The following is a 26,390-nucleotide window of genomic DNA, read 5'->3' as shown; positions in this document are numbered from 1 at the left end:
TCCTTCCCCTCCCTCTCTCTTCAAATTACTATCTACCCTTAAATGGCCCCAGTAGTACTGTAAATCCTCAGTACTCAATGGTAATAACTAAATTTAAGAAAATATAAAGGATAGCTCACTTAATTTGAGCCAATTCTGAAACAGTAATAGACTGCTACCACAATGATCTTCCTTTAGCTTCAAATGTTGTGGCATTTACTTCTAGGTTTCTAAAAATCACTAGATTTTCTATAGGATAGTGATATGGAACATTACTCTGATCCTTAAGTGCAAGGATAAATTTTGTGACACTTTCACAGAAATAAGTATAGACCAAGCCTATGATTGGACTTTGGTCTATGAAAAGGAAAAAAAACACACAAAACAACAACATAAAAAAACAACACAAAACAACAACAACAAAAGTGCTGTGACAGATTGGACCAGGGAGAAAGAGGCTGTTTTATAAAGGTCAATTTTTAAACCCCTCCTACAGAACATGATCTATGCAAAATATATCCACAATATATTCCAAAGCATAATGTCACCGGATAAACCTAAGGAGTTGAACATATGGGGGAATGAAAAAGAAGGTATTACAGTCTGAAAACAAGCAGGTTGGTGAGCTCATTAGCTGGGGTGGAATTTTAAAATCTTCACGTGAACGAATATATAAATCAAAATATACACATGCGTTCTGGGTCATGCGCACTATGTATTCACACATGGTACGCTAGTTACATTATCGTTTTCCATGCTGGAACAGAGAAATGCTGTCTCTTTATAAATGTCAAAGCGCCCTCTGCTGATCATTCTGAGGTACTTGCATTTCTAGAGTCCAAACAAGGTGCCCTAATGGATCCATAAGAGAAGCTTCAGGATTTGTTGTTGTTACGCAGTGTTACATGAAGTGTTTCTTCCGAACTCAATAGCATTTTCCTTGTTTGAAATCTCATTTACTATACTTTTATTTTACCATATAATTTATTTCCTGAAATATGATAATAAAAATTCTATGTTAAAAAGTAACTACTCACATTTTAACAAAGCAATAATATTTAGAAATGAGTCTTTAATTTTTCTGTAAATGTATAGAATTAAAATAATACATAGACTGGGTTAAGTACCTTTGGAATCTTCCATGTAAATGTGGTCTAAGGAAACATCTAAATTCTGTGATATTTTCTTGTTCTATAATCGCGAGCAACTTCAGAAGGAAGAAGAGCCATATACAACATGACAGTCACATTAACAGTTCTAAAATGTGCAGTTGCTGTTTAGAAGTTACTGTGTTAATTCGGGAAAGACAATGCTTTAAAGAAAACTTTGGTTTATTTTAATTAATAACTACATTTTAAGAGAGGGAAGACAGCATCTCTCTTAAACATTTTTCTTTATTCATGAGAATTTCATACATGTTTCCTATCCTACTTCATGTGAGATATGTGTGTGTGTGTGTGCGTTTGCGGAATTCCAGTCAGTGCTGACGTGCACGCAGTCAATTCTAAATAGTGAGTGAGCTGAAAAGAAGATATGCCAAACCCTACTTGTGCTGAGAGGGTGAAACGACCATTTAGAACTTTTCACAGGAGAATTCTAGTCTGTCAGCCTTAGGAGGAAGGATAATCGTCATTAAAGTCTGTTTAATTCGAGCCACTGTGCTCACTGGCGAGGTGTGGAGGAGGCAGAAGTTTGTAAAAGCAACTCTGGAAGGATCTTTATGGAAAAGCTACTTACAGTTAATGAACTTAAATGCAGCAAACATGTACAAATATGTACCAGAACCTATGACATGCTTTCACAAAGATTTTCCATGAACTATAAGTCACATAAGCTGGTTCAGAAAGATAATAAGAAATATCCTGATCTAAAATTACAAATTTCTCTTTCCTTTTATTAAAAAAAATCCAATTTTACAAAATGCATGCAGCTTAAGAAACAAGATTTGTTGTTGTTGTTGTTGTTGCTGTTGTTACTTTTGGCAACTACTTGGAGTATTAGCCCATCTTGTTAGAACACAAAATAAACACACTGTATCTTTAATCAATAAGCTGTGCGTACCATTATGCAAATATGTACCAGAACCTATGGCATGCTTTCACAAAGATTTTTCATTGTTAATACTAAGAATGACTAGATAGGCAAAATGCCTCTATTAAATTTAGCAATAAATATTGTGAGCCAAGTAATTCCACGGGTGGCATATCGGGATTAGTGGCAGAGCATGAGAGAGGCCATAAATCCAGTCATTAGCACAAAATGAAAAGACAAACAGGAAGCAACTTCTCTGGGCTAATGGGCTGACAACAAGTTGTTTTGTTTGTTGGTTTGTTCGTTGGCAATCCTGGATTCATAAGATCAGATGGACATAAGATCATACGATCAAGACAAGCACAAACCAGGAATAACTTGAGCCATTTATCAGTAGCTGCACCTAAAGCAAAGCTCTGGAACAAAGGTGCCATGTCTTCACTAACAAGTAATCGTCCACCATTGGCTTGGAAAGGTTCAGGATAGGACTAATCTAGTCACAGATGCCGGCACTGGAAGACCTTGTAGGTCAGAGGACTCCTGTGAGCATGATGGGTTCTAGAAACCTGTCTGGCTTACTATACAAGCTCTCTCACTAACACGGATTTGAATATTTTGCACTAAGCTTAGCCCTAAGGTGAATTGAATGGCCAACCTCACAGAATAAGAAACTCCACAGGGGCTGAGGCCTGTTCTGCAGTTTCTCACTGTGTGTACAGGTTTGAATAAGAGTTTTTGGCACATGGAAGAAGATTATAGGAGTTGTTTGTTTTGTTTGCTTTTTAAGAAAAAGAAGTGAAGGAAGGGAAGGGAGGCAGAGAGGTCAGCATGAAAGTAATGGCAGAAGGTAATGCTACCAAAAGGTAAAAGCAAAAGGAAACTAAGAAGAAAACCCAGCCCCTTTCATTTCTATCCACTGTGGACATTATTATGACCCATATTTTCTCCCAAGGTCCATGCTAAACTTAAGAAAATAAGTCCTTATACCAAAGAATAGAGAAATTCAAAACTCAGGCCTTCAATTTCACCCAATTTCAAACACCGGCTAGACAAGTGCAAGCTGATGGGTAGCCGTGTGGATGCAGGCTCACCTCCCAGCCTCAGTTCAGACATCCGCTCTTACTGGTGTCCGTTTATAAGATGGCTAGTGACTCACTCCCCACCCTCCAACACCGTCAGGTAGTACACAAAGACTGTTGGGTAAATCATGAGTTCCCTCATCTGGATATGGCTTTGCTTTGGAATCCTGGCTTCTGAAGGAAGGCACAGGCTCAGGCACCTCTTAATGGAGAAGACACAGCCTGTAGTATTTGGGTTTAAAAGCTTTACTAGTCCGTGTCTTAAACCCTCACTGCTGCGTGTTTGGCTGGAGCCATGGGCAGTAAGTGCCTGTGACCTTGTGATGGAAGTGGAATCTGGAGTCCAGCTCTGCCTTTCAACAGGACCCCTCCACCCGGTGGTTCATTAGATCATGACCACCTCAGAAGCACTGCTTTTCAAAAAACCAAACTATGTTGTTAGAATGTCACAAAAAGGCAAGCATGCAAGTTATCTTCCATGCATGAGAATTTTAAAAAGAAAAAAGGTTCCGTAAGAGTAAAAAAGGAATAATAATACACAGTGTGTGCGCATATAGAAATTTCACAACAGATCCCGTTAATTTTCACAATTTATATATGTTAAGTATGATAAGTTTAAAAACCTAATACTATGAATAGAATTAAAAAAAAACAATGTAAGCCATGAAAATGATATTTTTGAGGACTGATATCTTATATATTTAAAAGTTCGTATATACCAGGAGAAAAAAAATACAAATGTGTTAATAGGAAAGGTGACAGGTACTCAAAACCAACCAAAAGAGGAGGGATTTGAAAAAAAATAATAGTACAAATCAGAAAGATTCAAAGGTGTATTCAAATTATCAAAATACTGTGTTTTTGTACCGAACTGTACGGAGACTGGAATGATGCCATGTGCTCCTGCGGCAAAGGCTGGGAGAAGAGGGCACTCATTTAGTTGGGAAGGACACGTAAATCAGTGTGAATTCCTATAGTGACAGTTGACACTAAGTATCCAATGTGTTAAGACTGCATAAATCGTTTGACCCAGAAACTCCAATTATATGTTTCTAATGAGTTGAGAATGACATAAGTGCAGAGGGCTCTAAAGGCATTGTTCATGAAGCTGTAATTTGGAAACGCACACACTGTCAACACTTGTTTAATTGCATCCAAATGATGTTACTATTATTCAGTCAGTAACCCCCCCCCCCCCGAGCAATACCTAAAATGAACACAGGAGAAATTACCATTCCACACACAGGTATGCAGAAGGAAGGGCAGGAGGCATCTGAAATGTTACCCGTAATGGGTACTGTGGGAACATAGGTGGCTTCAGTGTCCTTATGCATCCAAATTTTTCTAAAATGCAGCCGTACTGATACAGGGAAAGGAGGGCTGGCTTAAGCAAAGTTTAGACAAGAGCACTAAAGCAAACTGGAATATTTTTAGACACAGCTATTTTTAAAAGTCAAATTGTGTAAATACACAATTTGACAGATTTGTAAGGCTAGTAAACTTAAAACTTATCGCTTATTGTTCAACTACCTGGATTATACTCTAGTCTTTTCTTATATATAAAGTTAAAATATAGTTATATTATTTCCTTTCTCTTCTTCTTTCCAATTGTATCCCCGCCCCTCCCCTGCACACACACATCCTCTGCAATTCATAGCCTCTTATTCTTTGTTGTTACACACACACACACACACGCACACACACACACACACGAATAAATATATAAATACAGCCCAAGAGTCTGCCTAGTGTTGTTTGTACTTTTGTTTTTAGGGCTGATCCTTTGGTATTGGATAACCAATTTGGGGCTTATCCATGAGGACTGAGTATTAACTCTCCCTCTCTGCTGGCATTGTCCGCAGTCTTTCTTCATTGGCATATTGGAAAATAATTTGGCAATCATGAAAGATAAGCATGCGCCTGGGTCAGTTATCACATAAGAATGACCACACATTTTTAAAAAGTGAAATTGGAAGCAAATATGTTCCTATTCATCCTAGAAACATTACATCCATTTAAAAATATTTAAACCTAGAAGTAGCAGTTTTAATTTAATCTTCTCTAAAATATTGTTTAAATAAAAACTCTCAGTAACACCAGTGTCCGAATTTGCCTGGTGTTTCATAGGTTCTGGTGTCATAAGGGAGCAGACTGAGGTTTTGTTTTTTGTTTTTACAGGAAATAGTTATGATACACAAGGTGTCCTCACGTGTCAGGTACCTGTGGTCACAGAAGAATCTGCAAAAGAAACTTCTGGTGAAGTGTCCTCTGTGTTCCAGGTCTCTGTCTCCAGACTTGTCTCATCGACAGCAGGCAGAAGGGGCTCACTAGCTGCAGGCCCATCTCTGTGAGACGAATTATCCAAGTCTGTGAATCGTAAGTATCAGATGTAAATGACAGGATAACACAGGTTTCCACACAATGTGTACAGATGCCATTGGTGTTCTTAAAATACAGCGGGGTCTGTTCCCCAGACACTGTACTTTCTAACTTTGACATTTCCAAAGACTTTGTTATTTCGGTGTAACACAAAGAGACGTATTTTTACTTTTAACGAGACTCCAGTTGAGTATTTGTGTAACAATCACATTTTAGATGGAAAGACAGGCTAGGCAAATACTAATCGAATCACAAGGAAGTGAGATGACTTCCTGTCTGACCGTTGTCTTTGGGAAGTTGCTCACTGACTTGATGACTCCGAACTCTATTTAAGGCTGAATTAATGGAGATGCAAATTGGGTGGCTTTCTTTAGCCTTTACTTGCCATTTTGTTCCTGCCTCCATGTTCATGAGATGTACATCTGCTTTAATGTCAGACTGAACCCATGTGTTCTGGATTCCTGGGATTTCTTATTTTAATTGAAAGGAATCTATTTCCTCCACTTTCCTGTTACCTTTCCTGCTCTTTGGCCTCAGCATACAGGAGTATTTAAGCTGCAACCTGTTGGCCATGTGGACCATCAGCTGCATGAGGGAGCCTATGAATACAGGCCAACACAAACATGTAAACCTACTCAATACATGATGAGATTGTGGGGGTCGATTTATGTTTTCTTTGGAGCTCTAGGTCAGGATCCTCTAGGCCTGTGTTTTGTCAATCACAGTGTGGTGTTACAATGTTAAAAGGCTGGACACTCCAGGGAGGGAGGCCAAGAAGATCAAGTCCTTGTGAAACTTCGATATATCAGAGGAATTTCAAGCCATAAATACAATTCTTAAAAAAAGAAAGAAAAAGAATATGTATATATTATATATGCATATAGTTGTAATTATATATATATATTAAGAATTGTATTTATATATTAAGAATTGAACATGAATATATATGTATATATAAGAACAATATATACACATATAAGAATATATATAACATATATATACACACACACACACACACACACATATATATAATTTTTTGCAGATTATCTCACTCTAAACAGCAAGGGAAAAGAACCCATTCAGACTGGCATGGAGAATTTCCTAAAGAAAATTAATATGGCTTCAGATAAAGCTAAAGTGACAATGTTTATAACTAGCTACTGGCTATTAGAGTACTGCCATGCCCCTTTAAGACACTGGCCACTCTAAAGTGTCAGATCCCACAGCTCAAAGACATCAGGCCACTCTACCAACACCTAATTCATGGTCCTACCCTGTACAATACCTGACTGCTGAGCCTCCTTGCCACAGTGTAGACCTTCCTGCCACCCCCCAACAGCTAGAAAAGTCAGAGGATTTCCTGAAGGCTCTCTTCCCTCTGCCTCTCCCTGTCTCATTCTACCTTTATTCCGACCTTAACCTGCTCTTCTTTTTTTTTTTTTTTAACTTGCTCTTCTTAATGAAACCATTCTATGATTCAAAGGCAAGTGTGTCTTCCCTTTAAAGCCTATGCTGTTTCTCATACACTGGCCTGTTGTCTTCTTACAGTCCCTGACCTCAAGACCCAGTCTTTCTACTTGTAAACCTCACTCCTGAACAGCAATTATGTGTCAATTCCTTTGAGTATCCCACATAGTGAAGAATCTCTTCTTTTTCTTTATTTAACAGTTACTAAGTTTTAAAATTACAACAGTCCTGAACTAGAGAGATGGCTCAGTGATTTAGAATGTTTGCTACTCTTCCAGAGGGCACAGCTTTGATTCCCAGCACCCACATGACAGCTCAGAATTGTCTGTAACACTAGGGTCTGCTGCTTTTTTTTCTGGCCTCCTGGAGTACCAGGGATGCAAATGGGGCACAGACATACACACAGGCCAAACACTCATACAGATTAAAATTAAATAAACAATAAATGAATAATAAATGTAAAATGGTCCATTTACTTTATAGTTACCGCAAATCCATTTACATATATTAAATAATTTACTTCTCAAAATAACCTAGCTGGTAAGTGATACTATTGTACCCATTTCACAGACAAGTAAGGTGAAACTCAAGGAGGTCTAGTAGATGACCAAAGGTGACAGGTCCAGGGAAAGAGCCAGAAGCACATAAACATACGGATCTCAAGCCTGGGGTCCTCTACCATGGCACCATACCGTAGCCTGTGTATTTTAAAAAGAAGAAATTTAGACCTCCCTCACAATTCTCTACGCAGTCGACTGTCATGGTGCTTCCGGTTGATCCCTCTTCTTAGCTTCCTCCCCTTTCTCACTGTGTCCTCAATGATAAGAAAAAAAAAGATGCTTGTTTTTGTTCCTCATCTTAAAAACCCACGATCATAGCATGAGCTAAAATTTCTCCAGATCTTCTGTATTATGAGTAATGACTCTTCATTTTCTTTTTACATCTTACCACAACTGAGCAGAGAGAAACAAAACCACTTCTCTGCCATTCTTATCAATCAACCCAGAAAGGTTGCTACCGGCAGAGACGGTGGATAAAGAACTTGTCAAACAAGTGCGAAGACCTGAGTTCAAATCCCAAAAGCCCACAGGAAGCAAGGAGGAATAGGGCACGTCTGTTATAATGGTACTGTTCGGAGCTAGATGGGACGCAGAGGCAGGAGAATACAGGGAGTCTTTGGGGGCAGCTAGCCTGGTGTATGCAGACAGAATAACAAAGAAAGCCTACCCCAGACCAGGTATGAGAGGACAGACACCCAATGCGGTCCTGTAATCCCTACATGGTTCCTGTGGCACACAGACCCCTGCACACGCAGAGGGATACATAGACAGACACAAGTGAGTCTGCTCCCTACACACAGAGAGGAAGAGAGGAAGAGCGAGAGGGAGAGGGAGAGGAAGGGGGAGACTGACTCAGGAAACTCCTACCTGACTTTTTTCAATTTTTCACATTTTAATTATAGTAATTACATTACTTTTCCTCTTTCCTCCTTCTGACCCTTCCTATGTCTACCGCTTCTAACCCCTCCCACGGCCCCGCCCACTTCCTCTCAAACTCATGACCTCCTTCTCTCTGACTTTTACTGTTACACTTAAACACACACATGCAGCCATATAAAATACTACTTGACCGATGAGCCTACTTGGTTTTGGTTGAGAGTCTGTGATTTCAGAGCTAACTACTTTGTATTAGATAATAAATTTGGGGGTGCATTGCTGGGAGATACAAATTCTCCCTCTCTTAGCAGCCATTAGCTGCTGATAGTTTTTTTCCCCCTGTCAGGAGTGGGACCCCATGAGACCTCTCCCTCCTGTTGGTGTTATCACTGTCTGGGTCTTGTTTAGGCAGCCATATTGTTGGGGTCCCACGGCTGTGACCTCCCTGTCCTTTCTAAGAGACAGTCTCACAGCAGACTTCCTGGTTCTCTACCTCTTACATTCTTCATGTTCCCTGAGCTGAGGAGCAAGAGCTGTAGTTCAGACGTATCCATTGTGACCCTGCTCCCCTCGAGCGGCTGATGTCCGATGACGTGTTGCCCCTTGCAATGCTCTCCGGTGCAAAGAGAAGCTATCATCATCATCATCATCATCATCATCATCATCATCATCAGTAGTCATAGTAGTAGTGTTACTTTTAATTTTTACAGTCCAGTCGTTACTCCCATCCCTGTCTGCCCTCCCACAGTTCCTCCTCCCCACAGTCTCCAAGAAGATGTCCTTACCCACCCCACTCCACACCCCTATCCCACTCCTACCCCACCCCATCCCACCCCTTCAAAATGTTGATTCTAAACCCCCTGATATTTGATACTATATTTTGAGGCCTTGTTGAAATCTCAGTCACATTGCATACAAAATCTTCCCGATAACATGGGAAATACCTGCGTTGTCTTCTGGGCAGCCCACACCTGTCAGCTCTTGGAATAGTGCCTCATTTCCAGTTTGGCGAAGAACATCCAGGAAGGTAGAAAACCAGTTTTCTTTCTGCACGATCCTTCTCAGCAGTTCTCTTACACCTGACTCATTTCCACTGTTTCCCGCAGCAGAAATCTATTATTTCAACAGAAAAGAAGGAAAAGAAAAAAAACCTCTGAACATATTAATAGGAAAAATATTCCAAAGAAAAACCAACGGGTAAGGCATACATGTAAACACAGGCTTACATCCAAATGCTAAAGAATACCACAGTGTTGCATGTAGCTATTTGACAGGCTATCAGGAAAAACAAATCATTGAGCCAAAACAATGTTTTTCAATGCAGAAAAAAAATTGTAAAGTAGGCTGATGAGGTGGCTCTGTGGTTAGGGGTGCTTGCTGCTAAGTCACCATGTGCTGAGTTCAACTCCCAGCCCCCCACATTATGGAAGGAGCAAGCCAGTTCTCACAAGCTGTCCCCTGACCTCTACACACACATCACAGCACATTTCCTCCACAGTTTCCTATTTCAAACTAAAATTCAAAGCAAAAACTTTAATAAAAAGGAAGCACTAAAATAATTGACAGATTAATAAATGCTTGGATGAAGCTCCTATAACCAAAGCCAAGAAAAAGTATCTTCAGTGTGTGTCCCTGTTGTATCGTGTGTGTGTGTGTGTGTGTGTGTGGTGTGTGGATATGTGCATGTGTGCACACAGATGTGCTTGCCTGTGCATGCACATGTAAACATCAGACCTCTGCTGTCTTTGTTTATTCAGTTCTTTCTATTTGGGGGTCGAATTGATCTAGGAACTTGGTATTTTGGCTAAACTGGCTGCTCAGTGAGGCATCAGCTCTGCCTATCTCTGTCCACCAGAATGTAAGACATTTATTTTCAATATATTTTGGGCTTGTTGTTTTCTTTCAACCTCATTGATGAAGTTTATAAATGAGGAACTGGACATTTTGTGTCCTCTTCCTTGACTGTTACCACTCTGGAACTAAGTAGCTATTGATGCAGATTTACCTTCTTGCCTATTTAATATGTGCAATATTTATTATTGCAATGACATAATTTCTCCAACTTTTTGGGCATTCAATATCATTAGAACTCAGTTCCCCTATCCTTTTTAGGTATGTAACCACCATTTGCTTTCTCTTCTATAGTAATCTAAGAAATCATTTTAAAATACACATCATCTGCACAGTCATGATCATAGCACATATCTCCAGATCCTAACAGAGTAATAAACATTTGGAGGAAATGATGACTTAGGCCATGCTACAAAGGTCCCAAAGCTAGAAACTTTCAGACACAGAACTTGATCCTAGGCAACAGAGTTTCTGCAGTGAATGCTGAATTCTTGAGTTATAATTCCAGCTAAAAATGTTCTCCAATTCTAAGTTCACATTCTGGCAAGAAGTGGTTAAAATGACTATCTCATCTGATTCATCTTATCCATTTCAGGCCATCTCCCCCAAAAGTATTTTCTAAGAAGTTTCTTTCTTAACCCTTCTGTTTACTCTAACTTCAGTAATAACACAATAGAATAAAAAAAATCTTTGTCTGTTCTGGAATTTTCAAGATTTTTATTGTTTTCTGGTAATCTGAAACACAATTGCTACACACATACATAAGACTGATGATAGATTCTTATTTTAACTCAACACCCCCATTTTCTATCATTATACCCTTTCATCAGCTTTAACTCTGACAGAAATAACCAGGATTTTTCTAAAGCTTTGTAATTAATATTCTTGTTAGATTCTAAGAGTATCTAATACCCAAATTTCCTTCAACCATTATTCTATCATTCTTATGTTTCACAGCAGAATCTGAGATTTCATACTTTCTGTACTCAGGCATATGAGAAGGTTTTGATGTTGTACTGTCTCCCAAGGGTCTTTGTTATGTGAATGACAAATTACATATACTATCTGTGGTTTTTTGTTTTGTTTCTGATAGCTTCATCGGTGATCTCAGTTTTTAATGTTTTTCTGTTTTGGTGCTGGAAAACACATCATCTGAAATCGTGCCCTGGCTGCTGGTGACCACATTTCTTTGCTTCTCAGCCTCCGTAGTGCCAAAGGTGGGGCAACGTATGAGTGAGTGATGACATTAGAATAGGTCACCATTACAGCAGCTGCCATCATCTCAGTGAACAGCATGGGGAGGCTTGTAATCATATGTGCCCACCTACCTATTCTGATGACTCTGTTTCTTAAAATATTGCAGTGACATTTAGATCTAAGCAGATAAGCCTAATAATTTCAATTGTCAGGAGGTTTGTATCTATTTACAACTCTAACAGTACAATGATTCCATCCCTAACTAGAAGTTTTCCTTGTGAACTGAAAAAAATGTTCATAGATCCCCAAAAAAAGCTAATTTATGGAGTAAAAATCATGGGTGAATTTGTGGGTAGAACAGTTCACTTCTTGAATATTCTGAGTTTGATGTTCTGTTCCTCTTCAACAGAAATCAGTGGAGAAAGCAACACTATTTTCATAAAGTACTGGGATTTCCAAGACAACTGTACAGCTTACTACAAGTTTTTTCTTCCTCTTGTGATAGTTTATGTAGCTATTTAAATATAATAGTGATCTTTTAAATCTAGCAGAGTTCAACTTAGAAAACAAAAAATTAGGAAGCAAAAATTGTGTCCTAAACAAAGAATTTGTTCCTATTTTACTAAGTGAATTGTCAATATTGCTAACATCTTATTCATACCTTTTTACTTTTCGCCCCAATGACCCCTGTTTTTCCTAATTTGCTTAATAATACAATATGTGAAGGGAAAACTTTCTTGGACTTTCAACTTCATATCAGAAGGGCTAGACTCAGTGTCTATCTGGGATATCAAGGTATCTTAGTTCTCTATGTAAATGGAGGGAACATGACCTCCAAGTCTACTCGTGTTCAGTGATGTCATCCAGGGCTTGAATCTCTCTCTCCATAGCTGCTCATGTGGAAATTACTGTGCCGTTGAAGTGTTATGACCTTTGTCTCAGAGATCCATGTGATCGTGATCTGTGTTGATGGATATGCCCAAGTTGGCACTAAGTATCCTAGGGATATTAGGCAATGCAGGAAATTCTGTTACTGTGAGAGATAATTCTAGTTTGATTATCTGTAAAATGACCCTGGTAATGATGTGCTTGTAGGCTTACTAATGCTGCAGACAGTCTGAAACTAGGAAGACTGAAGGCTGGTCAACATTGCAACAGAAACTTTAGGCACACAGTGTCTGTGCTTTTTTTCTTGCCTTCTCACAGGAGCGTGGTGAAGATGTCACCCAAATCATTCATTCTGAAATAATGAATAAATAAGTAAGTTAACTATGTTCTTGGGGTTCATATTCTTAAACCCCTTGGGGCCAGCTAGTGCTGGCAGATACGGGTAAGAAGGAAAAAAATAAAATAACTAATCAAGCAGAAAAAATCTACAAGGTAGCTTCTCAGCCTTTGGCAAAGGCTAACTCAGAAGGTCTACAAAAATAATAGTTACAATAATCCATTTTTAGAAGCCCTGATTAATTAGTTAAGTGAAGTTTAACCTTTAATGTCTGTTTAAAGTTACCAAATTTCAAATCCCCACCAATCATCTCTTTCCCAGCATCTGGCAAAGCAATTCAGCTCATCATACGTTGTCAATTCAATTTTCTTTTTCTTTCTTCTTTTTTTTTTTCAAATAAGTTCAAACACCAATCAAAAGTGATGCATCGGCTAGATTCTAGGTACTCATAAAGTGACAGACAGTTTCTCTTTCAAATCAATTTAATCCAAAGACTTTGAGAAGTGTGCTTTTATGTGGGACATTTACCTAAATCCCTGAAGCTCTACCCTTAGATTACAAAGCTATTAAAGTCCATATAATCTTCATACCAAAAGAACGTTGCTTATTTATGAAACTTTTTCTTTAACACTTCAAAATTAGTATTGAGGTGAGCTTAGAAATTATTGTGTTATTCATTTTCCCAGAGAATCTTAAGATCATGGAACCAAATTTCACAGCAAAATGCAAAGACGGACCCTCATCATCATCAGCATCATCATTACTGATGGTTATCCTTACTATCCTAAATTCTTATGGTTGTGCCATGCCACTTTGTTGTACGTTAAACATTTTGATGAGTCCTGTATCAAAAGAGATTCCTCCTAACATAACACCACCTCTCCACTGTGCTTCATGATTGCATTCAGAGCTGCTCATGTAAGACAGTGCATGAGGAAACCATGACAGACTCCTGCGGCCTCACCACTGCCCCCTGGCTTCAAATCAGTAGCTCTCCCTTCTCTCAGGGATTCCTTAGAAATGTCAAGCTGGGAGGAAGTTTCAGGTTGTTTTTGCTTAACTGCTGCCAGTACACAAAAGTCCTTCTCCCATCCATCTTCTCCTTCGTGTCAAATCCCCTGCATTACTGCTAGCTGCCTCTGAGCTTGCCAGAATCAAGAACTTGGATAAAATGTAGCTGGCAGAAATTCAACCCAGGCAAGACAAAAGTGATGCAGATAGGCAGACGTATTTAGAGTAAATATGGGGAAGTGCTGATTCTCTGGCACTCGGGACATCATACCAGCAAACATAAACAGCTTTGTGGTGTGACTGGACTCTGTTGCTTCTGGACTTCCTAACAGCTACTGTGGCTGGAAATGCCATCTTCCTTCTCCAGCTGGCTTGGAGGCTGCATACTTTCTTCCAAATTACGACTCTGCCACAGTGATGTACACATTTGTCATATCCAGCTGGACCACTATAATACGCTCTAGCCGCTTCTCAATACAAGAAATGATATAAACGCGGCTGACAGCAGTGCAAAGTAATTTACTTGTTAGAGAGACTGGACATCCAAATGCAATGCATAATTTGTCTCTGGATAGCCATAGGTGCTGCTAACTCTGTGAAGTACTGTTGATATCAGTAACTAAAGGCCAAGTCGAATCATATATAGCCAATCAGTCTGATGCCAAGAGTCTACAATGAAGATACAGCCAATGAACCGAACAGAAGAAAACATCAAAATCGTAACAAAGAATACATGAAGCTTTTGACTTACAGTTATGGGACATTTGTCTACATGTTTGTCAAAAAAGACTTTTAAGTTGTATTTAATTTTGTTTTGATTGTGTGTCTATGTGTTGGGGGAGGGGTGGTGGAGGATGTGCATGTGGCTATAGTGTGGGTGGAAGCCATAGGTACCCAATCTCCCTGGATCTCATGAATTTATAGACAGTCGTGTGACACCTGACAGAGCCATTGGGAACTAAATTCTTATCCCCTTCAAGAACAGCACTTACTATTGATCAGAGACATCTCTCCAGCCCCTAAACAAGACTTTCATCTTGCAACACTGGGTAAGCTAGGTACAGAGAGTTCGGTGTTTGCGCCGAACATGGTCAGTCTTCAGTCTTCACAAACTACGAGCATTATGTTAAGTCCCCAGAGAAACTGACACACACAAATGATACTCCGAAAGAGTCACCTGCTCTTTCAACAGTGTGAAAAACTGAGAGGAGTGGCATTTGTTTGTCAGTGGACTGTCTCTGAACTTGAATTCTGGATAATATGAAAACTTTGATCAAAGAAAAGAGAGAAGACATAATTTCTCATCTGGACCAAGACTTAAAGAGTTCAGCAAACTATAAGACATGGAACGGGGACACTGGGAACCTGATAATAAATACTTTAGCTTTAAAGGCTATATTATCCATACCCAACTGTGAAAAGGGAACTATAAAAACATATAAACAATAAGGAAGTGAATTTCAATAAAACTTTATCAACACTTAAAATTGAAAAATCAGACAGCTAAAGACCATTTTTAGCTTCTGGCTCAAAATGCGATACAAGTCTAGATGCAGCGGGTGGGCCATAGCTTACTGACTGATACCCGAGGAATACGGGATCTAAGTCATAAAATTCAGTATCACCTGGAATTGATTAATCATAATTATGACAAGGCCGCTTCTGTTCTTCCTGGGAGACCAAGAGTGAATTAACTTACCTTGTTTTTTCTCATCTGTTAAATGGACTCCCTGTGGGTTTGAACAACAATTCTACAAAATGGGGTGGTTGTGCTGAAAGAAGTCAGAAGCTGCTCTCTATGGAGAAATGCAGAAGCAACCCTGCCTCGCAAAAATCTTCCACAAACCCATCTCCGTCTACAGTGACACCTACCCGATTTCTGTCCTCGACTGTCAGCAGTCCCTTCTCGAAGCAAGCATCCAAGACATCGTTAATCAGAAGCTTGTCCACCAAAGTGGGCTGAAGGAGGTTCAGCAAGTGGAGACACTCATCGTGGGCAGTCTCAGAGGAAGGAGAAGGCAGATCAGTGAGTGTGGGTCTGACATAGCGCGCAGCTAGGGGGTTGCCACTGTGCTCCAGGGCCTCCACAAACACCTGCGTCCATCCCAGGGGCCACTGTCCCTGCTCTAAGGTGCTCAGCAGCAGTTCTGCCGCGCTGGTGTTACCACAGGTGGTGACCTTTTTAAGAATCTGCTCTTTGGTTTCTGCGGGCAGAAAGAGGAGGTAGTCCAGCACCGGCTCCACCTGAATGTACATTTTCACCCTGGGCCTGAAGATTGAGATGAGATTCCTGAAGCTGTCCTCTGCAGAACAGACAATCGACATCGTGAGTTCTCAGGGAAAGAGAGAGAAGTCTCCTGGGCGGGCGGATCCACAGGTGGGAGTGACTGGGTCTTCCGCCTAGCTGCCTGGGAGCCGCAGGTACCAGTTAGCCACCAAGCAGGGGATCGATCGGTGGCACCCGGGAGGTTGCAGATGAGCCAGGAACGCGCTGCAGCTGGCGGGCACAGATCCGGGACCACTCTCCCGCTCTGCCACCGCTGGGACGTTCACCCTCGCAGGGAGCTTTAAGTATTGCCTTCCACCCACAGATCAGTTTCTGTTTCGATTCTCTTCTCTGGACTTTACTGACGTTAACTTCCGGGCCAGAGAATTAGTTTCGTGAGGGTGAAGGAAGCCCGTGGACTCGGCGGGTCAGGTGAGGACTTTGGTCAAGAACACCGTGGGAAAGTGGGAAACAAGAAGGGAAAGCGAATTCTTCTTTGTGTTGAGGAAGCCAGCGTCGCTCTGCACTATTTTATTTGAGGATATCTTTGTCTTCACAGCTGGGTGCTGCTTAGAACAGATTCACTTGTCAGTTAATATGCAGAGGCCAAGGAAGGTCTGGGTGGGGGGGGGGAGCGGGAGGCGGGATGCGGGGCGGGTGATGGTGAAGAATTGCCCTATACCTTGATGTAAATTTGAGTTACTCTCATTTGTGAGGATTGAGGGTAGGGGTTGGGTGGGCCAGATGAAGGGAGGTTTCAGAGTAATGGAGCTCCAGGGGACATTTCTACACCCATCCTGCAGTAGACATCACACCCAGTGGGGTCCCAGGAACTAATTTGTTCTTCCAAGAACTGGGGGTCAAGTATAAAAAAGTGAACTATCCTAAACAGCTTTATTTCCTCATGCTTTGCTTGGTGGTATAATATTTATTCAGCTTTGACCTGGGTCTACCTAGTGACAGATGCATGCTGAATTTAGCCCCACCAACTGTGTTTAGGAGGAAGCCAAGACTGAAGGCTTCCTAGCTCCCAGTATGTAAGGTCCCTGTATTCTTTAGTAGACAGCTCTCTTATAATAAAACAAAACAACAATACAGAACCTTCAACAACTTGTTTTTTTATATAGCTGCCATTCTTTTCTTGGTCTGTACACAGCAAATTTTGGCTGAAGCATCTAGTAACTTAATTAGGAACTAATGCACTGCCTCGTAGTAAACACTAACATTTGTCTATGTCATGAGAGGGAGAAAAGAGGTATTCAGAGTGAGAAGTAAAAACAGCAGCTTTGTTTCAGTTTGAGTCTGTAGATTGCTGTCCACCAAGCAGTCAACTAGACGACCAAATATGGAGGAACACTAACAATTTGAAAAGAACTTCCTGGTCCAGTTATCAGTTAGATGTGTTTAGAAAAGTTAATCTTTCAGAGGAGGCTATTCACTGAAATCTGGGGAGGCCAGGGAGGCCTGGGGATTCTTTGAAAACGATAGGAGAGCTGCAAGATTTCCATAAGCCTCATGACCACATTCAAAATAACCAGAGCCGCACTTTAGGCCACACCCTTGTGTTATCCTCTAGTTACTATTACACAGCTGAGATCCACTCTGAACGACTATAGGCTACATCCTGTAAAATGTTTTATGAGTACCAAGCCACGGTGATTCCTGCCCTGAATAGGAGTTCTGGGATGAATACAGAGGCGGGGCTTTTGTTAAATGTATAGGTGAGGTCGCCCAAGTGATTGGAAATACACCTGGCCTTGCAGGCTTTTCCCATTCTCTTTCTTCATAAAACCCTGATATTTCATTGTTTAATTTATTTAATTTGGGGGATTAATGTGGAGTCCACGTAGAATTCATTTTAGTTATTGAATCTGGAAAAGTTGTCTTTTTCAAGGTATTACCAAAATATAGTATCCAATTCCCCAGCTGCCTATAGATTTTATTTCATACAGTATAACAGAAAATGACCAATAAGCCAAAATCATTTTAGTCTGGGCATTTTTCCCATCTTCTCTTAGTTTCAAACACTCAAGATCCAGAAGCAATTGCTGGTTGGATATGGGGGATGGTGTCATCATTTTAACACCAAAGATCCTGATACATAGAGGGTTCAAGTAGATGGTTCAATGTTGGTATTAAAATGATAGTGGTCATTCATCACATCAAATAGTCACCAAGTATCACCGCATGGCCAGCATTTTTCTAAACAGTGTTAGTAACATGAAGTTCCTACTTTTATTGAGCCCACATACAAAAGGAGAGTGAAGACAGATAACAATAATACTTGTTAAACATCCAATGAGCCAGATCTGGATAACGCTATGAAAAAAAAGCTAAGACCAGGGTGATGGTGCAGGGCTGTGCCACTGCTTAGTTCTGTTTCCTGTGTAGGTGTCAATACCAGTCTCTCGCAATCAACCTCTTATGACATTCATGAAAAGTAATTGTGTGGATGGATAGATGGATGGATGGATAGATAGATGGATAGATAGATATATAGATAGATGGATGATAGATAGATGGATAGATGATAGATAGATAGATGATAGATAGATGATAGATAGATAGATAGATAGATAGATAGATAGATAGATTGATTGATAGATGATAGATAGATGGATAGATGGATGGATAGATAGATGGATGGATGGATAGATTTTTTTTCAAATGAAAGTCACTAGCTGGTTGAAGATTGTGGTATCAGAGGAGAATAGAAAGGGGCCGCTTTTTCTAAGACTCTATCAGTTTTGATAGGACCCCCTTCAAGGAAAAAAGATGGTAAAGAGATAGAACTCCACTCACAATCTCTCCACAGTTATCTTCTTGGACCAGCGAGATAGCTCCATGAGTAAAGGCACATGGTTGGAGGAGAGAGTTGACTCCTGCAAGTCACTGTGGCATGGACACACACACATACACACACACACACACACACACACACACACACAAACACACACGCATTGAATACTTTCTCCACTCATTGTTTTACATGAGGATTTGTCTTCTGCACTGTCTAGCTCACAGGCTTTCCTTTTAACTTTTATTTGATTTCACTTCCTTTGCCACTTCTTTTTGCTCAGTGTTAAGTTTCTTTTTCTTTTCTCCTCTGATCCCTGTTTCCTCTCATCTTGTTCAGAACTGCCTGTTCTTTGGAAAACACCCAAAGATCTATTTCAGCCCCCAATGGTTTCAAGTCACTCTTAAGCATCTTGTCTAAATGATAACACATCATAACACAGGAAGATGCTAGGCTGTAGATTCCTATGATTTCCAGGTTTTCATTCCAATTTTTAACATTAACAAGCAAAGGAAGGAGGGTCAGGATGAATCAGCCAGTGATGGATGGCGCATGGCACCAAGCTCCTGACAACATGGATTTGACGCTGGACCTACATGGCTAAAGAAGATAGCCACTCCCTCTGGCATCTGCATCCTCCTAACTTAACACTCTCTCTCTCTCTCTCTCTCTCTCTCTCTCTCTCTCTCTCTCTCTCTCTCTCACACACACACACACACACGCACACTCACACATTCAATCAATCAATCAATCAATCAACCAATGTAACAAACAAGTGTAGATGGTCATAGCTGCCACAGAATGTAATGGCCGCATAAGACAATAATAATTGTTTTAATTGTTGTTTATTGGTTTTATTTAAAAAATGATATCAAATCCAGTTTTATGAGCCAATCCTCAGTACACTCATCTTCATATTTGTTTATTAAAGAAAGAACCCACTGAGTTAAGTGTTACTCAGTCTTAGCCTAGCAGTATGGGGTCACTGTGTGTGGTGACTGACTTCAGGGTGCCTGAGCTCACATCGCATCATTGTCTTCCTTATTCCTGTGTGATTGGCATATCAGTAAGACGAGGGGCACCAGCACCGTGTCCTGAGGTCGTTCTAAGGTTCTAAGGATGGACTGCAAAGTGCTTACTACTAGGTCTGGAATGTTCATATATCCAGTATCACTCAGTTCTCCAGTGTAAAGTCTATGAAGGAGGTTGTTAACAGACACAGTCATTTAAGTGAGACTTAGCTAGAATCCTGTTGTGTACAGCTCCCGTAGGCTGACTCAGTAGCAGTATTTAGTAAAAGGGATATTGTTCTGTCTTTAAGTTTCCAAAGAAATTAATCTTTGTCAAAGTGTGGTTTCAATTGCTGTGATAAAACACCGTGGGCAAAGGCAGCCTGGGGAGGAATGGGTTGATTTCAGCTTACAGGTCCTGATCAATCTTTCCTGAAAAAATAGTCAGGAGAGGAACCTGAAGGGAGAAGCTGATGCAGAGGCCATGGAGGAATGCTTCTTACTGGCTTGTTCCTCATGGCTTACTTAGTCTGCTTTGTTTTCTTCATTTGTCCTTCCTTCATTTCTTCCTTTCCTGCCCTTCCTTTCCTGCCCTTCCTTTCCTGCCCTTCCTTTCCTGCCCTTCCTTCCTTCCTTTCTTCCTTCCTTTCTTCCTTCCTTTCTTCCTTCCTTCCTTTCTCAATTTTTTCCTTTTTCTTTATTCTTCTCTCATATATATATATACATACATACACAGTTTCCCTCCTTCCCCTCTCTCCAGTGTCTTCCTGCTCTCCCCACCTCCCCTTTCTCTCAGATACATCACCCCTCCATGTCCCCTCAGAAAAGAGCAGGCCTCCTAGGGACATCAACAAAATACACCATAAGAAACTACAGTAAGACCAGGCACAGATTCTCATATAAGGGCTGGATTCAGCAACCCAGTAGGAAGAAAAGGATCCCAAAGGCAGGTAAGAGACAGCTCTTGTTCCTACTGTTGGGGATCACAGAAGAACACAGAGCTACACAACCATAACTCCCATGGCTGGGGATCACACAAGAACACAGTGTTACATAGCCATAACACATATGCAGATGACCTAGGTCAGACCCATACAGGCTCCTTGGTCTCTGTGAGCCCAGGTGAGTAAACAGTTAGTTGATTCTGTGGGTCTTTTTCCTATGCTCTCCTTGAACCCTCTGGCTCCTCCAGTCCTTTCTCCCCTCCTCCACAGGACTTCCCAAGCTCCACCTAATATGAGGCTGTGGGTCTCTGGATCTGCTCCCATCAGTTGCGGGATGAAATCATTCTAATGACAATTATGCTAGGCTCTGGCTCCAGCAAATCCTGAAGGCATGACAAACTATAGGTCAGAGGTTTTGTGGTTGGGTTATACTAACCCTGCCATCTGAAGCCTTGCCTGGTTACAGAGGATGGCCAGTTCAGGCTCCACGTCTAATACTGGGAAAGTCAACTGGAATTGGGAGCATTTGGGGACATGGAGTTTCCCCAAATCTACAAGGGTAACACTAGTGAAGTCTCAGTCAGCTTTCTTATAGAACCCAGGAATAGTTCCTCCCACAATGAAATGGATCTGCCCACAAATCACTAATTAAGAAAAGACTCTACAGGCTTACCTGCTTACTTGGTCTTCTGGAGGCATTTTCTCAGTTGAAGTTCTTCAAATGACTCTAGCTTATGTCCAGTTAACAGAAAAACAGCTACCACAAGCCTCAAAAGAGAAAAAGAAATTCTAGCTAAGTTTATTAGAACTTGATACTCATTACTTAATTATTTTACCATGCAATTGAACTTCTGGTTCATAGTGTGCACATATAAAAAGTTTTCTAGAAAACATTTTTTTTTTTTTGGCAAAGGAATCACATGCCAATGATCTTGTACCAAAGATTCACTTTTCAAATGTGTCCACTACAGCTTTCGGTACCTCTGAAAGCTGTTTCTGTTGAATGTTTCTGTTAAACAGTAGCTGTGCTTCAAATGCTCAGATTGTTTTATCTTAAAGTAAACGCTGAATTGCCTAGAGAGATGGCTCAGTGCTAAAGAACACTGTACTTGCACAGGATGTGAGTTTGGTTCCAGCACCCAGACAGAAGTCCTGGAAGATCTGATGCTCTCTTCTGACATCCATGAGCACCAGGCATGCTTATGTACATATAGGCAAAACACTCATACACATAAAATAAAAGAAAATAATGTATAAATATACAAATATATGCTTACAAGTGAACTGCTATCAAATGTAGTTTGGTTGCCATTAATTTACTCTGTAATACTGGTTAACATTTACCCAATGACACAGCAGGGCTAGATGTTCCAGAATTCATTGACTGAGAAGTAACATTTACCATTGCTTCCTATTTATCCTGTACCAACTGTTGAATATTGCATTTTTATTCACTGCTATTGTCAAAATCTTTAAAGTAAGAGGACTGTAGAATGAGCTACTAAAATATAATGTTTAGATACACTGAACCAACATGCTGAATTCCTAATTCATAATGTTAAGCTGATATTTAAAAAAAAGCACTGTGAGGTGGCGGTGCATGCCTGTTGATCCCAGCAGAGGCAGAGGTAGGAGGATCTCTGTGAGTTTGAGGCCATGCTGGTCTGTACAGTGAGTTCCAGGACAGCCAAGATTATACAGAGAGACTCTTTCTTGAAAAACAAAAACAAAACACCAACAGCAAAAACAAGAAAAAGAAGTAAAAAGAAATAAAGCAGTTAAACATTAGTGTGTTATATATATGAAGAACACTCAAGAACTTGTTGGGGAACTAGGGCTTGGGTTGGTAAAATGCGTGCTACATAAGCATGAAGACCTGAGTTCAGATCCTTTAGAAGCCGTCTAAGATGTCAGGTTTCTCAGTGTGTACCTGTGAGCCCGTACTGGGACAGAGGAGACAGGTGAATCACAGGGGCATCCTTATTGTTTACAGGCCAGCTAACCTAGCCTATTTTGAATAGGAAGACAGTTTTATAGAATTGAAGCACCTTACTTGAACGCTAAAATGAAGGAAGAATTCAAAGAACGCTAGAAATTCATCTCCATTTGTTTCACATATCTGAACATCATACCATTTCTAAGAAAAACGCCCAACAGAGAACTCAGAAGTGCTCCACTCAGTTCCTTCTGGAGTGACACAGTGAGCCAGGGTTCCTAAGCCTATCTTCAGATTGAGCTTTTGTGAACAGATATTCACAATTAACTCTTGCATTCTTCATGACTGGCAGTTCTGTGTTGACCTGCCAATTCCATTGGTGATTCCATTCTCCAGGCAGAGACAAAACCTGGGATTAGAACCTCTTGGGGTTGCCGGGCAGTGGTGGTGCACGCCTTTAATCCCAGCACTTGGGAGGCAGAGGCAGGTGGATTTCTGAGTTCGAGGCCAGCCTGGTCTACAGAGTGAGTTCCAGGACAGCCACGGCTACACAGAGAAACCCTGTCTCGAAAAAAAAAAAAAAAAAAAAAAAAAAAGAACCTCTCGGGGTGAATTAATAACAGAGTTGGCATTTGTGTACCTATATGGGGTGAGGGGAGGTACATGCACATGGGTGGCTGCCAGAGGTCAAGTTCAGATCGTCATTTCTCAGGACTCTCTCCACCTTGCTTCTGCTAGTTGTTTTGAGGCAGAATCTCTTATTTTTTGTTGGAACTTACAGATTTTGCTAGGCTAGACCTGGCTAGTAAAGCCTAGAGAACTGCCCGTTTCAGCTTCCTTGGTACTAGGATTATGTAGTGGGCATAGCGGTATGCCCACTACACAGCAAGTGCTTTTTAACAGAGCCATCACCCAAGCTACTGATACTCATTTTTTAAAAAAGAAAAGAAAACAGAACAGGTAGTTCTGCACCGTTGCTGGCAGCAGAGCATCGTGGGTTCTGAGATACCATCATTCCAGGTAGAAATGTAAGATCACGCACGTGACATTCCTTTGGCCACATCTTTATCAACTTATTAAGGACAGTACTTTGGTTTGTGTGTATTTGTATTTACAGATATTGTATTTAATATGTAATATCGATGTCTAAACATCGAACCATTCATAACCAGCACTCAGTGCTTAGGAATAGGAGATGGAACTCATTTGTATGCTTAAACATTATCCCAAATGGTAAGATCACCAACACAGCACAAAAATGTGCAAAATGGGCTACAAAAAAGATCCTTGTTTATGTTGCATAAAAACTGACACATAGAAGTAGGAATTTGTACTGTATGATGGGTAATTTTCATTTTTTAAATTGAAAACAGAATTTTTTTTGGTTTTACAATATATTCTGGTCAGAGTTCCCCCGCCCACAACTCCTCAAGATCTTCCTCACTTCTCCCCCCACCCAATCCACACCCTAGCTCTCATTAGAAAACAAACAGGCAACTCAAGATAACAAAATAAAACAAAATAAAATAAACTGGAACAAATGGGGAAAAAGGAGTCAAAGAAAAATGCACAATAAACACATACAGATGCTGAGATATACACAGGGCAATTTCAGTCACCAATGAGATTAAGGTAACAAATTCGAAGAACATTAATAAGGTACACATTTGGGTATCTAAAGGGGTTTAACTGAGGAGCAAAGACACTCCTGAATGTAGGCACCAGAGGGGATGGAGCCCCATGTAGACTACAAATGGAGAAGAGGGAGAAAGCCAGCTGATCCCTGTTCTCCCCGATTCTTTGTGTCTTCCCTGGTGCCAACCTCCTCTTACCTCCCTGCCTTCCCTGCAGTGGTGGATGGGATTCTTCTCTACTGTGTGCCAATAGTAAATCCCATTTCTTTTAAGTTGCTTTTTGGTCATGCTTATGGACACAGATGTTTACTCTCAGCTGGGATATTTGGTTGGGGTGACTCAAATGTCTCACAGGGGGCTCATGTTGACAAATGCAAAAACAAGTGTCCAGAGCATTGTTGTTGTGGCATTCAAATCCACTGAGAGAAACCAAAGACTTAGGTCCAATTCTAATTTATTTTAAATTAATTTATTCTTAGTGCTTAGGAATTAGAATAGCCTTGGAGTCAGATAGCATGTGGTGGAGAAGGCAGGGTCTTAAATCAGATACTAGAAAGGTCTGCATTACAACTATTCACAGAATCCACAGCCACAGGTAAGTTTTACAGAAGCAAAGGCAGCTGTTCCTACTGCAGGTCCCATTTTCCTGGACTTATCTCACCTGCAGGCCACTAGGATCTCCCAGGCCTTCCAGAGCTAAAGGTCTGGCCTTAAGGGACGCCCGGCTCCATAGTAAGTGTCCTTAGTCATCAAAAGGACCTGTGTAAATTATCGCAGGTCTAAGCACTTTAATGACTTGAATGAGGTAGATTAAAGCACTTTAATGAGGTAGATTAGTTCCTCTCTGGGCAGGCAGAAACAGAGCTGTCTGGAATAGGGTTGGCTGTCACCTCCCCACATTGATTGGGGGTTGCAGATAAATGTTAGCAAGGGTTGATTCCACAAAAGGAAGTTAATAAGTGATGTGTATTAGATATGATTTGAATACTTAAATCCTCACCAATATTCACAAAAAATACCACATGAAGAGGTAAGTGGGGTATAAAATGGAGTTAGTCGCTTATCAAAGGGTTTAGGGTAAGCTCAGCCCTCTTTACTCTTCAGGTCTGTCTACCACACAAAGTATCAAAACACCATCTAGGAAGCCGAGACTGGGGCTTCTTCAGAAAAGCCTACCAGCTTTATCTTGGATGTCCTAGTATTGCATTAAAAAATGGAGACAAACTAGCCAGGGACTAGTCCTTTAACAGAGGCAGGTAGATCTCTGAGTTCAAGGCTACTCCAGTCAGCAGAGCGAGTTCCAGTACTGCACAGAGACATCCTGTGTCAACAAAACAAATAAGAACAACAGAAGACTGAGACAAACTGTATGTATATATATTCTACACATTCTTTTCTTCATCTTATTTTCTCTGCCTAGCTGATATTATTTGGAAAACTGGGTTGTGCATTTCAGACTTGTTTCTGAATTATATATAGTTAATTTTGACTAACATTATGATTTAAGTGGCTTATATTTTCACTCATTTGTTAATGAACAGGTTGAAGCTTGGAGCTTTCATCTGCCAAACCAATTGGATTAGGCATCACCACACATTTCCTTAGAATAAACAAATCCTTTATATAGGACATAAAATGCATAACTTAATAACAGTCACATCTGGGATACTTGGGAGCGTAAATTCCTTTCTGGCATCTGGGAAAATTAAATCACATATGAATTCTACTGAAAAAGTTACCTAATGTTTAGAAATGGAAGAGAAAGTTGCAAGAGTTAGCAACCTGATTTGACTGGCTATGGAAGAGGACTTCCTGGTATCATGCCTGGATCTTCGTTTCCTCAATCTACTGACTCAGCAAAGAGAATGAACAATGAGCAGCTCAGGTATAGCTCAAAAATGTGCCTCACTTATAGTTAATTAATTCTTATGCCTTCATAATTAATTTTGTTATGCTTTTAGTGATAGTATCAGGACATTGAACTTCCAGAAGAATATAAGGAACAGCCATTCTGTTGCCTGCTTATTGCACCTGAGGTGACCAATATTCCGACCAAAGAGATGCAGCTATGCTTCAGTGGGTGAAGCCTGAGACCCAAACCTCCTCCAAAGAAAACCGGTCACTCTTTTTTTCTTTTTTTTTTAAAGT

At 40.5% G+C, this 26,390-nt stretch overlaps 1 protein-coding gene across 1 annotated transcript in view; it reads right to left on the bottom strand.

Moving 5' to 3' along the window:
- Positions 1 to 16,293, bottom strand: part of Ifih1 (interferon induced with helicase C domain 1) — a 48,718-nt gene extending 32,425 nt beyond the window's left edge. Inside the window, exons 1-3 of the mRNA XM_028769211.1 lie at positions 15,528 to 16,293; positions 9,316 to 9,484; positions 5,310 to 5,456 (exon numbers count right to left, since the gene is read on the bottom strand). Of these exons, the coding sequence (XP_028625044.1) occupies positions 5,310 to 5,456; positions 9,316 to 9,484; positions 15,528 to 15,980 (769 nt within the window). The 5' untranslated portion in view covers positions 15,981 to 16,293. The remainder of the gene's footprint in view (positions 1 to 5,309; positions 5,457 to 9,315; positions 9,485 to 15,527) is intronic.
- Positions 16,294 to 26,390: the final 10,097 nt, after the last annotated feature.

This window comes from Grammomys surdaster, unplaced genomic scaffold (assembly GCF_004785775.1).
Source record: "Grammomys surdaster isolate TR1022 unplaced genomic scaffold, NIH_TR_1.0 191, whole genome shotgun sequence".
NCBI classification, from domain to species: Eukaryota; Metazoa; Chordata; class Mammalia; order Rodentia; family Muridae; genus Grammomys; species Grammomys surdaster.
The sequence above is the reverse complement of the archived record's forward strand: the minus strand, read 5'-3'. Positions and strand labels throughout refer to the sequence as shown.